The sequence below is a fragment of the Helianthus annuus genome, chromosome 1 (assembly GCF_002127325.2).
Source record: "Helianthus annuus cultivar XRQ/B chromosome 1, HanXRQr2.0-SUNRISE, whole genome shotgun sequence".
In the NCBI taxonomy this organism is placed as follows: Eukaryota; Viridiplantae; Streptophyta; class Magnoliopsida; order Asterales; family Asteraceae; genus Helianthus; species Helianthus annuus.
The window spans coordinates 100,473,919-100,489,787 of NC_035433.2; the positions used below are offsets into that span (position 1 = coordinate 100,473,919).

General features: G+C 34.5%; 1 protein-coding gene across 1 annotated transcript; it reads left to right on the plus strand.

Moving 5' to 3' along the window:
* The first annotated feature begins 10,505 nt into the window (after positions 1-10,505).
* LOC110865984 (serine carboxypeptidase-like 18) lies at positions 10,506-15,539 on the plus strand. Its single transcript, XM_022115333.2, has 14 exons — positions 10,506-10,659; positions 10,760-10,905; positions 12,449-12,525; positions 12,710-12,832; positions 13,031-13,133; positions 13,273-13,310; positions 13,396-13,497; positions 13,576-13,662; positions 13,752-13,826; positions 13,940-14,011; positions 14,611-14,759; positions 14,849-14,962; positions 15,088-15,142; positions 15,316-15,539. The coding sequence occupies exons 1-14, from the start codon at positions 10,535-10,537 to the stop codon at positions 15,409-15,411; spliced, it is 1,362 nt and encodes a 453-aa protein (XP_021971025.1). The 5' UTR covers positions 10,506-10,534; the 3' UTR covers positions 15,412-15,539.
* Positions 15,540-15,869: the final 330 nt, after the last annotated feature.

The following is a 15,869-nucleotide window of genomic DNA, read 5'->3' on the forward strand; positions in this document are numbered from 1 at the left end:
GAAAATCAAAGACGAACACACATACAAAATATATCTTTACAAACCCAAATCAAATGATTTGCATAAGATGAGTACAATTTAGCCCCCAAATGTCCTTCAAAGTGTGTTTCTAAAACCCTAATCATCTCCTTCTATTTATAACCAGAACTACTTAGGCTAATTACATTTAGGCCCCTAGACTTTGCTAATTATAATCAAGACCTTATAATAAATTCCCTAAAACTATCACCATATTTAGTCAAGAATGTCTGAACAAAATATATTTATTTAACCGCAACTCTAGTATTGATTGTATCTTGAACTTTCAGTAGCCAAATCTTTGTTCAATCTTCTCGTGTCCACTTCCATCTTGACTTCGACACATTGACTTTGACTTTGTTTACTTGGCATTGTTTATAACATTAGACAACTAAATTAGTCCTAACAATCCCTTAGGCTAATGTTATCAAAACTCTTGTATCATCTTCAAAACCGTCAACATTATACGTGTTGTTATCTTTAATCTGGCAAGCTCCAGTCTCAATTTTAGACCCAACAATCAAGACTTATAATAAATCAACTCACTAAAACTATCACCATATTTAGTCTAGAAAAATAATAAATATATTTCGTCTATATGAAATATATTTATTTAACAGCAAATCTAATATCGATCGAATATCAAACGTTCGCATGCAAATCATCGCCCGATCTTCTCGTGTTTACTTTAACTCGATGGCGTTTATAATAACACGTAACAATGTCCAGAATAAACACGTAATCGACACCCCAAACGTGCACGACGAAAACTGAAACGATAAATAAAAAAAATCAAATTTTACTCTTCGTCGTGTGGCGCGAAGAGGTTTCTGAAGCCCGTCATGTGGCGCAACCAAATAAAAAGTACGTTGGAGCCACGTGTCTACCACGTGGCAAGCCTACATGGCTGACTATGCACACCTAAGCCCTATCCCTTCCCTTCGCGTGTCTCGACGAAGCCAGATTCCATCTGGATAAACATGGACCCTTCACGTGTCGCGAAAAGGAAAGCTTGCACCGTCGCGTGGCGCGAAAACGTCAAATTCCAACTATAAATAGAGCAGTTCTTGGACATTCATCTTGTTCACATCGCTTTGAAAATCTTGTACTCTCGAGTCTCTGTCTCGTAGTTCGTGTATCAAAACCCTAAATCGCGCTGCACTCTTTTTCCCTTAGCTGAGGTTTTGTCCCACTGGGTTTTCCTAGCAACGTTTTTAACGAGACAGCACCACCAAGCCTATATTACATTGTTTTCTTTTATCATGTGGATAGTCAAGGGGGAGTGTCATGAACACATCATTAAGAATGACTCTCCACATCCTTAATCCCTCATTCGTATTTAATCTTATGTTAATGTACAAGCCTATAAACAGAGGCTTTGTATTTCATATTTACAAATCAATAAGAAATCCATCTTCCATTCTATCATTGTTCTCTATACATTGCTAGTAGGTCGTTGTTTCATAACAAAAAACTAGTTTTCAGGGGGAACCTAGGTGTTTATCTCACTGAGCTTAAGCTCCGTCATAAACTAGTTTTATTTACCAAAAAAAATAAAAGTAATATCTATCGAAAACCTTAAAACTTAGAAAAAATAATAGATATTATAAATGAGAACGAGTTGATGTAAAATTTGCCAGATCGTTTTTTAAAAGTCGTGTCTTTTTTCAAAAAAATTTAACTTTTATAAAAAAGGATTTCTCTTTTCATAGAAAAGTTTTTTCCTTAATGAAAAAAATATTTTTTAGTTTATTTATTTATTTTTATGAGTAAATTACTTTTTGAGTCTCAGTGTTTTAGTGGTCTTAACCACTTGAGTCCAAAATCAAAAAAGTTTAGTGCTCTGAGTCCCTAACTGCTCATTTTATAACATTTTGAGTCATTATGTTTTGGTGGTTTTAATCACTTGACTCCAAAATCAAAGTACAAGTGTTAAAAAATTGGACTCAAAACATTATAAAATGAGCGGTTAGAACTCAAAGCGTTAAAGTTTTTTTATTTTGAATTCAAGTGGTTAAAACCACTAAAATATAGGGACTCAAAAAGTAATTTACCCTTTATTTATGAGATTCCACGATTCGATGAGTTTGACGGAGCTTTGGTCCCGAGACGATCGATTTGGTGATTAGAATGGAGTAGAAATAGAATACGACACCGAAAAATCACTTATAATCTGGTTTCTATTGATAATCTAATGTTACAACACCACGAACCAGTTGGACAGCATCTTCCCTCTGTGAACCAAAAGCTTGTCTAAATGGGAACCCCACATCTCTATTTAGAGGCAACAGCCTATCAGCCCGAATGAACCCATGTCCATCCGTCCGGATGGACCTTTACAATGCTAAACCTATAGCGGATTGGGTTTAACGAATGATCATGTTGTCCATCCATCCGGATGGACTCCATTCGTCCGGATGGACTATGACTGTAAAATTGGTATATGCAAATCAAAACAGAAACTAACAATAACACCAGATCTAGAGACAAAACGTGACGAAAAAATTTTATTACTTATCCAACCCAAAAAGCACCCAAACCTCCCCAAGATCTTACAAACTGTAAGATCGGAAATATGAACAATACAAGATATAATCAACTGATGAATATAAGTTGATTATTTAGAACTATACAACCAAAACAGAAAGATCCACAAATTCTGCAGCAACTACAGATCCACAGACGGATCAACAACTTGAAAAATCTGCAGCGACAATAGATCCACAAGTCGGATCAACTGAAAAATAGGATCCACACACTGGATCAATAACAACGATAACAACTTGTAACCGTATGTAATCTTGTAACAGACTGAGATATGAAAGGTAGATGAAGTGAGAGACTGGTGTGCGAGATATGGAATGATCCAGAACCCTATCTCCTTCTCTTTATACTACAAACAAATAAATGTTACATATCGCCCCCTGAACTTCCAACCTGCACACTTTATACACTCACAAGCCCAGTTGCAAATATAGGAGCCCAGTTGCAAATATAACATATAACCAGAGCCCAGTTGCAAATATAACATATAACTGGCCCAATAAATAAAATGATGTATGAATTAGATAAAAAAATGAAATGTTACATTTTAACATCCCCCCCCCCATAATTCATACAGCAAATATGTCAAACATACCCAGCTTTACGCACAAGTTCTTATGTTGATAACTATTCAACCCTTTGGTGAATAAATCAGCCAACTGATCATCAGATGCAATTTTCTAAGGAAGAACAATACCACTTGCAATTTTTTTCACAAAAAATGCAAATCAATCTCAAAGTGTTTAGTCCGTTCATGAAAAACTGGATTAAACGCTATAGAAATAGCTGACTGGCTATCACAAAATAACTTAACCGGTAACTTGTACTCGACATTTAACTCTTTTAAAATGTTTATGATCCACATGACTTCACATGAAGCTGAGTACATTGCTCTATACTCAGCTTCTGCAGTAGATCTCGCAACAACACTTTGTTTCTTTGATTTCCATGAAACAAGCGAGTTTCCCAGAAATATACCATACCCAATAACAGATTTCCTAGTAGCTAAACATTTAGCCCAATCAGAATCGACAAACCCCCTTAGAACAAAGTCATTTTCCCTTTTAAACACAATCCCTTTGCCTGGAGATTGTTTTAGATACTTAAGCAGTCTTAACGCAATTTGTAAATGACTTTCTTGTGGTGAATGCATAAACTGACTTAAAAACTGAATGGCATAACTTATATCCGGTCTAGTAATAGACAGATATATTAATTTGCCAATGAGTTTTTGAAAATTTGTAATGTCCTTAACAGCATTTTGATTTTGATTTAACTTGTTAACTACAACATGACTTTGTTCTATAGGGGTGTTTACCGGCTTGACACCTAGATACCCAAACTCATTAAGAAGCTCAAGACAATACTTACGTTGATTTAAACAAATACCACTTTCAACATATAAGGCCTCAATACCAAGAAAATATTTCAACACACCCAAATCCTTGATTTGAAAATTATCACTAAGAACCTTTTTAATTCTAACAATATCTACTTCAGAATTTCCAGTAACAACAATATCATCCACATAGACTAAAAGAACAATAAACACAGACTTATTGGAAAGAATATACATGGAATGATCACATATACACTGCACAATACCCATTTTAATTAAGACTTCGTTCAATTTTTCATTCCACTTTCTTGGTGCTTGTTTTAAGCCATATAATGACTTAACTAATTCACACCCTAGTCTCATTTTCAGGGAAATACCCTGGTGGCAACTTCATATATACATCTTCTGAAATTGACACATAAAGAAAAGCATTGTTCACATCTAATTGATAAATTTGCCAATTATTTTTCACAGCCAAACTTAATACACACCTAACAGTGACCATCTTAACAACTGGAGAAAAGGTCTCTCCAAAGTCAATTCCTTCTCGTTGACTAAATCCTTTTGCAACTAATCTAGCCTTGAACCTTTCAACCTCAACGTTAGATTTGTATTTAATTTTGTATATCCACTTACATCCTATAGCTTTTCTATCTTTAGGTAAGTTAACCAAAGTCCACGTTCCATTTTTATACAACGCTTCCATTTCTTTATTCATAGCATTAACCCATCTGGGATCTTTAGCAGCATCATTAAAACATGTAGGTTCAACAGTCTTATTTAAATTTGACACAAAACACATATTATCAACCGACAAATTCGAATAATTCACAGATTTCTCTATACCATACTTCACTCTGCCTTCAACAACAAACTCATCAAAACGTTTAGGCATAGAAGTATTCCTAGAAGTTCATCTAACATGTTGTACGCCCTCAGATAGGTTAGTGTCTACATTTAATCCTGAAGTGTCCTCTACCCTACCACTGTTGCCTTGACTACTACTGCTCACCTGTTCTGACTGTTGATCAGGACCAACATCAGAATCAATGGCTGATGTAGAGGGTGACAGTGGTTGCTGATCATCACTAACAGGATCATGAGCACCACTTGAACCCTCTTCATCATTGGGTATATTAAGAACTTCAGATGTAATGTTATCAAAAAAAATTTATATGATTCAGATTTAATTCATGAACATCTTCTTGGTTATTAAATGACTTAAGTTTAAAAGGGTACACATTTTCATAAAACTTTACATTTCTAGAAAAAAAAATATTTTTTTACTATCCAAACTCCACAATTTATACCCTTTTTTAACATTAGAGTAACCAAGAAGAACACATTTGTCTGCAAGATATGCAAACTTATCAGACTCATTTAAAACTGTACTAAAACATAAACATCCAAAGTTCCTTAAGTGTGACAAAGAGGGATTGAAACCAAACATCAATTCATAAGGGCTTCTACCATTCAACACATAAGAGGGTAACCTGTTAGTTAAGTATACAGCAGTTAGAATGCAATCAGACCAAAACCTCAAAGGAAAACCACCCTAAAACATCAAAGCCCTAGCTGTGTTTAACAGATGTCTATGTTTCCTTTCCACCACACCATTTTGTTGTGGTTTATAGGAACATGAAGTTTGATGTAAAATTCCTTTTGATTTACAAAACATGGTCACATTATTATTCACAAATTCAGTCCCATTATCACTTCTAATCACTTTAATTTTCTCTTTAAATTGAGTTAAAACCAATTCATAAAACTCTTTTAGATGTTCAAACACTTCTGTTTTATTTGACAAAAAATAACACCATACAGATCTTGAAAAATCATCAACTATCATCAAAAAATATTTAAACCCATCATAACTTGTGACCTTATATGGACCCCACAAATCCAAATGCATAAGGTCACCAAAAAATTTGGTTTTATGCTCACTTAAAGGAAATGGGACTCTAACTTGCTTAGCTCTATGACACACTTCACATGGTTCATGATCACTAGTATTTAGACTAAGATGTTGTTTCAACACAGCTAAGACTTGATCTGAAGGGTGTCCTAGCCTACTATGCCAAGTAAAAGTTTTCACAAAACTACTAAAACAAGTATTAACAGAATTACCATTGTTTCCTACAACATACAATCCACTATCCTGTCTACCATTCACTAGGATTTTCCTTGACTTGGAATCCTGTAATATACAACTATCCTTATTAAATATAACAGACACATGATTATCTCTAGCCAATTTGTATACAGACAACAAATTAACACAATAATCAGGAACATAAAAGACATCTTGCAAGACTATATCCTCGGTTAATTTTAGATTACCAATCTTTAAGACCTTAACATTTGTTCCATTAGGGTGACCTACAGTTATACCAAACTCAGACACATCAACAACATTTATCAGACTTTTATCAGTTTTAACCATGTATTGACTAGCACCTGAGTCAATAATCCATCCATAGTTATTATTAAACATGACAGAATTGAACAACTGACAAAATTAAACACATTACAGCACTCACCTCCCATACTAGGATTCTGAGACTCTGACCCACTGTTTTCACCAACTAAACTCAATAACTTGGATATCTCCTCAGAAGTAAAAGGCAAACCAGACACAGTAGTAGCAGCAGACTTCCCAACAGAAGTAGACTTGTTATTATTATTATTATTAAGATTGCTTTTATTAGAAAGATTATTAGCATTATTATTACTACTAACTCTTTTCTTAAACCCTGGAGGATACCCAACAATTTCAAAACATCTGTCTATAGTATGACCTAACATATTACAGTGTGTACATTTCAAATTAGGGTTAGGACCTCTAGCAACCCTCCTTTTATTATCAAAACTAGGGGTGGCAATCGTGTCGGGTTGATGGGTTGGCGGGTTAACGGGTTACGGGTTGACGGGTTGGTGGGTTGAAATGTTCAACCCGAACCCGACCCATATTATTATTCGGGTCAAAGATTTCAACCCTAACCCGACCCATATTAATTCGGGTCAACCCGAACCCGACCCGTTTAACCCATATTTTTAAATGAGTGATATAAGTTGACGATTTATAAACGAGTTGTTTGGTTTTAAGCGGGTTATCGATAACATGTTTAATGATGAGTATGAGTGTGATAAATAAATAATATAATGTCTCAAAATTAACATTATTATAACTAACCATGTAAAATAGAAACCGAAAAAACAAAAACAAAAATATAAAAGATTTTTTATCTAAATAGTTAAACGGGTTAATGGGTCAACCCGTTTTTATACGGGTCAACCCGAACCCGACCCGTTTTTAATACTGGTCAACCCGAACCCGACCTGTTTTTTTAAACGGGTCGTGTTAGTCGACCCAAACCTGTTTTTTTCGTGTCGGGTTCGGGTCGGGTTAACGGGTTGTGTCAAGAATTGCCTCCCCTAATCAAAACCTTGACTGGACTTAGAGACAAATGATACATTCTGAGATTTGGAGCTAGTACTAGACAACCTATGTGACTCTTCTCTAGATATAATAGAGAATGCCACTTTAACATAGGGTAATGGTTCTCTTGTCAAAATATTAGTTCTCACAGGCTGATACACATCATCAAGGCCCATGAGAAACTGCATTAGTTTTATAAGTGTTGAAAAATCATTAAAGTCTTTAGCAGCTTGACAAGAACAGGAAGGCAGATGAAGCATAGCATCAAACTGCTTCCACATTGTTGTCAACCTGTTGTAATACTCAGCAACAGTGCTGCCATTTGTGAAATACAATTGATTTTTTAATATAAGTCATAGACAACAAAACCATCAACCTTGTAAAACGACTCTCTAAGATCAGTCCAAACTTCAGAAGCTAACTTAGAAAACACTTGACCAAGAAAAAATTCTTCAGAGATTGAATTTAATAACCAAGTTAACACCACAGAGTTGCATCTATCCCATTGGGCAGCCAAAACATCATCATCTTTAGATTTTTCTACTTTACCATCTATAAAACCATATTTGTTTTTAGCTTCTAAATCCAACTTCATAGCACTTGACCACACAACATAGTTTTCGGTTCCTTTTAGTTTAATACTAACAATGGTTAGACTACTAGAATCACTTGGATGTAAATACAAGGGATCTCCTATATCAAGTTTACTAATCAAAGTATGTGAAGAACTACCTTCACCATCACCCATGATGACAGACACAAAAGAACACAACAAGCAGAGAAACAACCAACAGGTTATCAACAGATAACACACAAGAACAGACAAAAGAAACCTAAGGCGAAGCTAAGTCAGGGACCAGATTCCAGGTTCGTCACTCACAGGTGCCTGGACAAGCCTGTACTCAGGAGCCACAACAAAAAACAACCAAAACTAAATACACAACAGACAATATGAAAAATAACAATCACAAAAAAAAAATAGAAACAGATAATAATAAGACCAACAAACTACACAAACAGAACAAACAATGCATAATTAGCACGTAAACTCGATCAAGTGCCAGCCCGACTAGTCCGGTAAACAGGGGATGCCTAGACTCAGATCAATATGATGCAAAAAACAAAAAATACAAGAGCGGGAGACAGGACAGATCTTACAGTGGGTGCAAGCTCCAACAAATATCAGACCAGTAGTTTTCAAGAACTACTAAATCTGATATATAAAAAACCAAATAACACAACTGGTTAGTTTGCCCTAAAACCTTCAAGGGTTTTAGAGACCAACACAGAGTGTAGATCCACCAGAGGATGAAAGATCTCTCACAAGAACCAGAAAACCCTAACTTAGGGTTTCAGCCGCACAGATCCGAACAAATACCCCCAAGATCAAGACGATCTAAACCAACACGATTCGCAAACCCTAGAACACCATGAGCGAACCTAAACACAAATCAACAACAAATCAGTATATAAAAGCGGAATAACACAGATCAGGAGCGATTTTTGCTCTGATACCATGTAAAATTGGTATATGCAGTACAAATCAAAACATAAACTAACAATAACACCAGATCTAGCGACAAAACGTGACGGAAAAATTTAATTACTTATCCAACCCAAAAAACACCCAAACCTCCCAAGATCTTACAAACTGTAAGATTGGAAATATAAACAATACAAGATATAATCAACTGATGCATGTCAGTTGATTATTTAGAACGATACAACCAAAACAGAAAAATCCACAAATTCTGCAGCAACTATAGATCCACAAACGGATCAACAACTTGAAAAATCTGCAGCGACAATAATTTCACAAGTCGGATCAACTGAAAAATAGGATCCACACACTGGATCAATAACAACGATAACAACTTGTAACCGTATAGAATCTTGTAACAGACTGAGATATGAAAGGTAGATGAAGTGAGAGACTGGTGTGCGAGATATGGAATGATCCAGAACCCTATCTCCTTCTCTTTATACCACAGACAAATAAATGTTACATATCGCCCCCTGAACTTCCAACCTGCACACTTTATACACTCACAAGCCCAGTTGCAAATATATGAGCCCAGTTGCAAATATAACATATAACCGGAGCCCAGTTGCAAATATAACATATAGCCGGCATAAAATGATGTATGAATTAGATAAAAAATAAAATGTTACATTTTAACAATGACAATAACAAAACCTTATCAATTATACACACTATGCTATACAATATTCAACACCCGCTCTATCTAACCTATTTACACAGTGACGGACATACACAATATTCGCCAACAATTTATTTTACAGAAAATGTTCTTAAACCTTAGCTTTTATGTAGAAGTAATGATCTTTTAAAGAAGTGAACATAATAATTTTTTATGTGATTTTTTTTATAGAGTAGAACATGACAAGTACAACTGGTTTTAGTCAAACCTTTATAAAATAATGAAATTTTAGTTATTTGTTTATTAAGTGTTAGGTTGAAATGGAAAGTATTACACTCAGAGGTGTGGTGTAACGTTACACGCTGCAACCTCAATGTCACACCAAATTTCTATCATGTTTCTGTTTCTTTTAGGAAGGGATGTGGTTACACTTTCCATTGCCACTTCTTTTTTAATTTTTAAAATACGCTTACATTTTAACAAATAAGAAAATAAAAAGATTACTTTAATAATAAAAATTATATAATAAAAAATACATTAATTAAAAAACTAGTGTTCAGTGGGATGTCTACTTGTTCATCTCACCGAGCTTGGGCTCCGTCTTAACTAAGGGGGTGTTTGGGGTTCAGTTTTAAAAATAGATTATGCATTTTAAATAATTAGAATCAGATAATTAGTTGTAACAAAACGGGCAGAAAGATAGTATTTGGATTTGATTATGTTGTTTGAAATCACAATAATCAGATAATCAACTATTTGAGTGTTTGGCAAATATATATAGATTTTAAAAAATAAATAGATTTTTTTTTTGCGATTTCAAAACACAATAATAAGTTTTTGAAGAATTCCGTTTTCGTGGAGTAAAGATTGACCTACTTTTGGATTATCACGTTTTCCTGACAGCCCTCCCGAGGCAGTCATTGCCATGCCACACCAACCACCTCGTGGGAATTCACTCCCACACCCCAGAGTCATATATTTAATGAATATGGAGGGGACACAAGCTAATTGTATTATTCCAAGTTTAAAGCTATGGAGTGCAGTTACATAGTAGTAATTTTGATTCTTCTGCAACTCACAGCTTCACTAAACTCCAAATCAATCATCAAGAATCTCCCTGGCTTTGATGGTGAACTTCCATTCACCCTTGAAACTGGGTATGTATGCATGTTTTCAGTTCTTGATACTTTATTTCTAAGACAAGACATATTAAGTTAACCTATTATATTTTCCTTGTTAACTTTTAAATGTTGAAAGATATGTGGGGATCGGAGAAGACGATGCAGTTCAGGTGTTCTACTACTTTGTTGAATCTCAAAGAGACCCATTGCATGACCCTCTTCTTCTTTATACCGCCGGTGGCCCTGGCACTTCTGGACTTTATCCTTTCCTCTATCAAATCGGTAAATTATTTTATTTATGAATTATATTAGCAGTAAGTCAGAGGTTTGCATTACATGAAATTGACCCACTAGTTAGATTCCGTTTATTTTCTAAACAATCGAAACGTATTGCATCATTTAAAAATAATAATAATAATAATAATAATAATAATAATAATAATAATAATAATAATAATAATAATAATAATAATAATAATAATAATAAAACATGTATATACTAGAGCATGGTTCTTTACTAAGTTAGTAGGCTCTGTTACACTTTATGGCCAATGAAATTTTCAAAAGCTTATAATGGTTTTGCTAATAAACCGGGCGAATGATGTAGTGGTGGAGTGGTTAGGAAAAGAATTGGTGTCCCTTGTGACCCCGGTTCGATTCTCACTCTCCTCAATATTTTCTACGGCATCCAGGTGAAGAGCGAATACGGGTGGTGCCGGTTCGACAAGGATGGGAGGCTAGGTTTCACCGATTATTCCACTGTCGTGCCTTCGGGCGGGTGGAGGCCGGGTTTCCGCACATCTGGGGAGAGCCAAGGGCTGGCGGTGGTCAAGTAGACGACCTTGGCCACAATACCCGATGTCATGGTGATTAGCACGTCGATCCTTGCGGTAAAATTAGAAAGAAAAAACACCCGGCTTCTAAAGTCGTTTAATCATCTCGTAAAATTAGAAAGAAAAAAACACTCGGCTTCTAAAATTCTTTAAAGGATAACATTAAGAAATGTATTATTGTAGTAGTTTACATATTTTTCTAAATATTTTATGTATTGCTTTTTTTGCGTTACCTATTACTTTGCAATATAGACTCATATTCTTCTTTCAGTTACATGAAAAGAAAAATACGAAATCTGAACATAACTTATTTTGACATTTGTTGGAGTCTTGAGTTTATTCATCGTCTCATTGTTCTTAACCGGGTTCTAGTAGATTAACTTGTAAAAGATATTTATTAGAGCTTGATTTCTTAGGCAAAAATGGACTTTTGTGTTTGATGCTGAGGTCTCCTCTAAATGAAGGAAAAGAGAGTTTGTTCAGTATTAGGGGTTGTTTGTTTATCTCTTAATAAAGCTCTTAATGGTTCAGACCTCTTACAGGTTCAGCACTTAATGGTTCAGACTGTTTGTTTCACGAGCAGATGTCTGAATGGTTCAGACATTTGCCTCTCAATGGTTAAGCATTATACAGAGTCTGAATGGTTAAGACCTCTAATCTGAATTGGTCAGACATTTGTCTCTGAACGGTTAATCATTATACAGGCTTTTAATGGTTCAGACCTCTTACTGATTTAGCACTTAATGGTTCAGACCTCTTACTGTTTGAGTACTTAATCATTCAGATGTTGCCAAACAGCCCCTTATAAAGATAGAAAAAGAAATCAGATTTCTTCCTCTAAGCGATGTGAGCAAAATAGTTTAATATAACATGAATTTAAATGTCTAACGGGCCATCGACAAATTACTTACATGTCTTATGGTAAGTCACCGATTAAATTCTACAAAAATTATATATGTACTAACCAACACTAATAAAATTATCTTGTGCAGGTCCAATAAGTATCAATTTCGAAAATTCAACGTGGACTAACATTACATTCGAGTTGAATGAAAAGTCATGGACAAAGGTTCATATTAAATACTCTATATCATATTACTCATCTTATACTATGAAATGAAATATGCATAGCACAACAAATTGAAAATTTCTATCTCGTAAATTCTTTCTAAAACATAAATAATATGTGTGTGCACACGGACCTGTTTTTATGGCATGTTAAGAGCAATGATGATAGTTCTGATCTTTTGTAGGTTGCTAATATGATATTCGTAGATCTACCCGTTGGTACAGGGTTTTCATATTCTAAAACATATGAAGCATCAAGGAGTAGTGATTCCGGTTTAGCTTTTCAAAGTTATGAGTTTATACAAAAGGTTAGATAAGTCGTATTCTTGCTCCAATCTTGTTTGATTCAACTCTTTAACAAAACTCAAACTTAAAACCTAAAGGCTTTCCGTACCTTCAACCAAAGTCCTCTTCTGTTATCCTATGACTTGTTGGCGTCGTAATTGTTCACCAAATGATTTACGAAAAAAAGAAAATAAATTGTTGATTAAATTCTGCATACACAGTGGCTTGTGGAGCATCCAAAGTTTCTTGATAATCCATTGTACATATCGGGGATTTCATACATGGGCATTGTTATACCAGCTGCTACCTTAGAGGTATACAAAGGTAAAAACAACTTCTATATATGTTTACTACATTATTATTTGAATATTGATCAATTTGGTTAATTTCTGTTGTAAAAAATATATTTTCAATTCGTCAATATATCCAAATCTACTATTTTTACTAACTTTTTTTTTTGTAGGCAATGAACGTGGGAATCAACCGCAAGTGAATATTAAAGTGAATATCTAAATCTTTCACAACAATACTGCAACCTTATTCTATATTTATAACATATTATATTCATATTTTACTCATTTTATAGGGATGCTTATGTGTTAGCCCCTTGACCGACAAATTTAATGATTTTAATTCAAGATTAGAGTTTGCTCATCGTGTTGCTCTTATATCAGATGATATCTACGAGGTAACACAAAATACTTATTCAAATTTATGATATAATTGCTTTGTTAAATATGTTTTGACATCTCTGGACATTTCTCAGTCTACAAAAGAAACCTGCAATGGTAACTATATAACTAATGACCCAGAGAACACATTATGTTCAAATAATCTTCAACGAGTAGATGAGGTACCGAGGGATGATCGCTAATCATTTTAACTAAATCTTTATTTTTTTTAAATATAATCTAAAAATCTAATCCAAATTCTGAATCTCAGTGCACAAGTGGACTTAACATAGCAAATATATTGGATCCAGTTTGTGATGCTGCGAATCCAGAGCCAATTTGTCGTGTAATGTTTCTTTCTCGTATTCAAAAATGCTCCACACACAATGTATGGGTGCGCATATATATTGAAAAACGTAGAAACGATGACTTTAGTTAAGAATTGTTTTATCTTTCCAGGAAGCTGCTCAGATATATTTAGAAAATTGGGCAAACTCTAAGGTTGTTCAAAAAGCACTCCATATTCGTGAGGTATGATGTTCACAATGACATAGCAAATTATGACACGTTACTATATTGATGGTGGGTCTGTGTACTGGATCAAAGGTAGCAATACTGATTGTCACAAATTGTTGTAGTTGTTGTAAGGGGGACGGGGCGCCCCATTGTAAACCCTCATCACGCGTCAAACTATCACGCACACCGCCGCCACCAAACTTGACCACGCGTGGACTTTATAACGCGTGATATTTATCACGCCTGATAAATTGAAAAAATTGTTGAATGTTGGAGAAAGTGTGAGGGAAAATTGTTGGGTGTGGTGAGTGATGGGCATTTCCACTAAAATCCACTACTAGTGCGATGGAATAAAGCTCGATGACATGGCCGAAATTGATTGGATGTTGTGAGTGATGAGTGAGTGGTGAGTGATGGGGGCTCCTACCCCCTAAGCAACAGGTATTGAGGTAGAACTGTATACAAAGTTTAAGCATTAACGCTTGGATTCGTCTCAACTCTCAACACGGCCATTTAAACATGTTCAATAACGCCCTAATATGCATACAAGTTCAACATTTTCTTTTGAATCCTAAATGTTGTTATTTTTATTTATTTATTTATTTTTCGTGTAGGGAACGATTGAAACTTGGCAGAAAAACAATGACTCTCTCCATTACGATATAAACAAAGAGGACACTGTATATTACTCATTTGACATCTTCAGCAGTGTTGAATACCATAGACAACTTATTTCAAGAAACTCCCACGTTTTGATCCTTAAGTACTACAATTACTCTTAAACATGAGATTTGAACTTTTGCCCATATATGATACTTATATGTTAATCTCTTTAAATATTTGTGTTGACAGTGGTGATCATGATATGAATTTCCCATACGTTGGCACTGAGAAATGGATTAAATCTCTCGAGCTTCCAATTAAAAATCCATGGAAGCCATGGTTTGTTAGTAACCAAATTGTTGGGTGAGCATACATTTCTATTTCATACATCATTGTCAGTTTTTCAACACACAATGATCTTTCTCTGCCATTTTTCATATATCATTGATAGTTTTTTAACACACAATGATCTTTCTTTGCCATTTTAGATACAAGACGACATATGCCAAGAACGGATACACGTTAACGTATACAACTATTAAGGTAAAACATGCAATTCAAGTCACATAACTATTCGCTTACAAGGGTGGCTTAAATATGCTTATGGAACTCTAGAATTCGAATAAGGGGATGAACATGAGTTTCACCTATATTGCTTGAAACATAATTAAACAATATGAAACTAGAGCAATACATGATTTATTTTTATAATGCAGGGCGCTGGTCATGGAGTGGCATTATACAAGCCTGATGAAGCTTTAGCTATTGTGGATGGGTGGTTTTCTTCTCATAGTTATCTATGTGATTCTTAAGAAAATAATATATCGTTGTTATTAATGTACTAGGTTATTATAGGTGTTATAACAATTTCTGTCGCACCTATCAAGTTATTTTCATTATTATTATTTAAAACAAGTTTTAGCTTTTGTTTTATCATGTTTAATTATGAATAATTAGTGTAAAATGAAATAAAACTTTAATATTGTTTTTAGATTTTACATGGCTTAAGAAATAATATAAATTATTTTATTATATTATATACTTAAATAAAATACAATAAGAAATATAACGTAGAGGCAAGGTTATTTAAGAAATCATTAACAAAATAAAGGGGTTTTGTGGATCCTAAATAACTAAATAGGGTGTGCAAATTGAATAAGTCTATTTGTGGACACAAACAGGCATCTCGCAACTGGAATCTTCATTTTGATCAGAAAATCAAAGAGTTCGGTTTTGTCAAGAATGATGAAGAGCTTGTGTGCACAAACAT

Excerpts from the sequence above, each read along its gene's own strand:
- LOC110865984 (XM_022115333.2), top strand. The coding sequence starts at position 10,535 with ATGGAGTGCAGTTACATAGTAGTAATTTTGATTCTTCTGCAACTCACA. Across the intron at positions 13,134-13,272 it reads TACCTTAGAGGTATACAAAG|GCAATGAACGTGGGAATCAA; the intron begins GTAAAAACAACT and ends TTTTTTTTGTAG. Across the intron at positions 13,663-13,751 it reads ATCTTCAACGAGTAGATGAG|TGCACAAGTGGACTTAACAT; the intron begins GTACCGAGGGAT and ends TCTGAATCTCAG.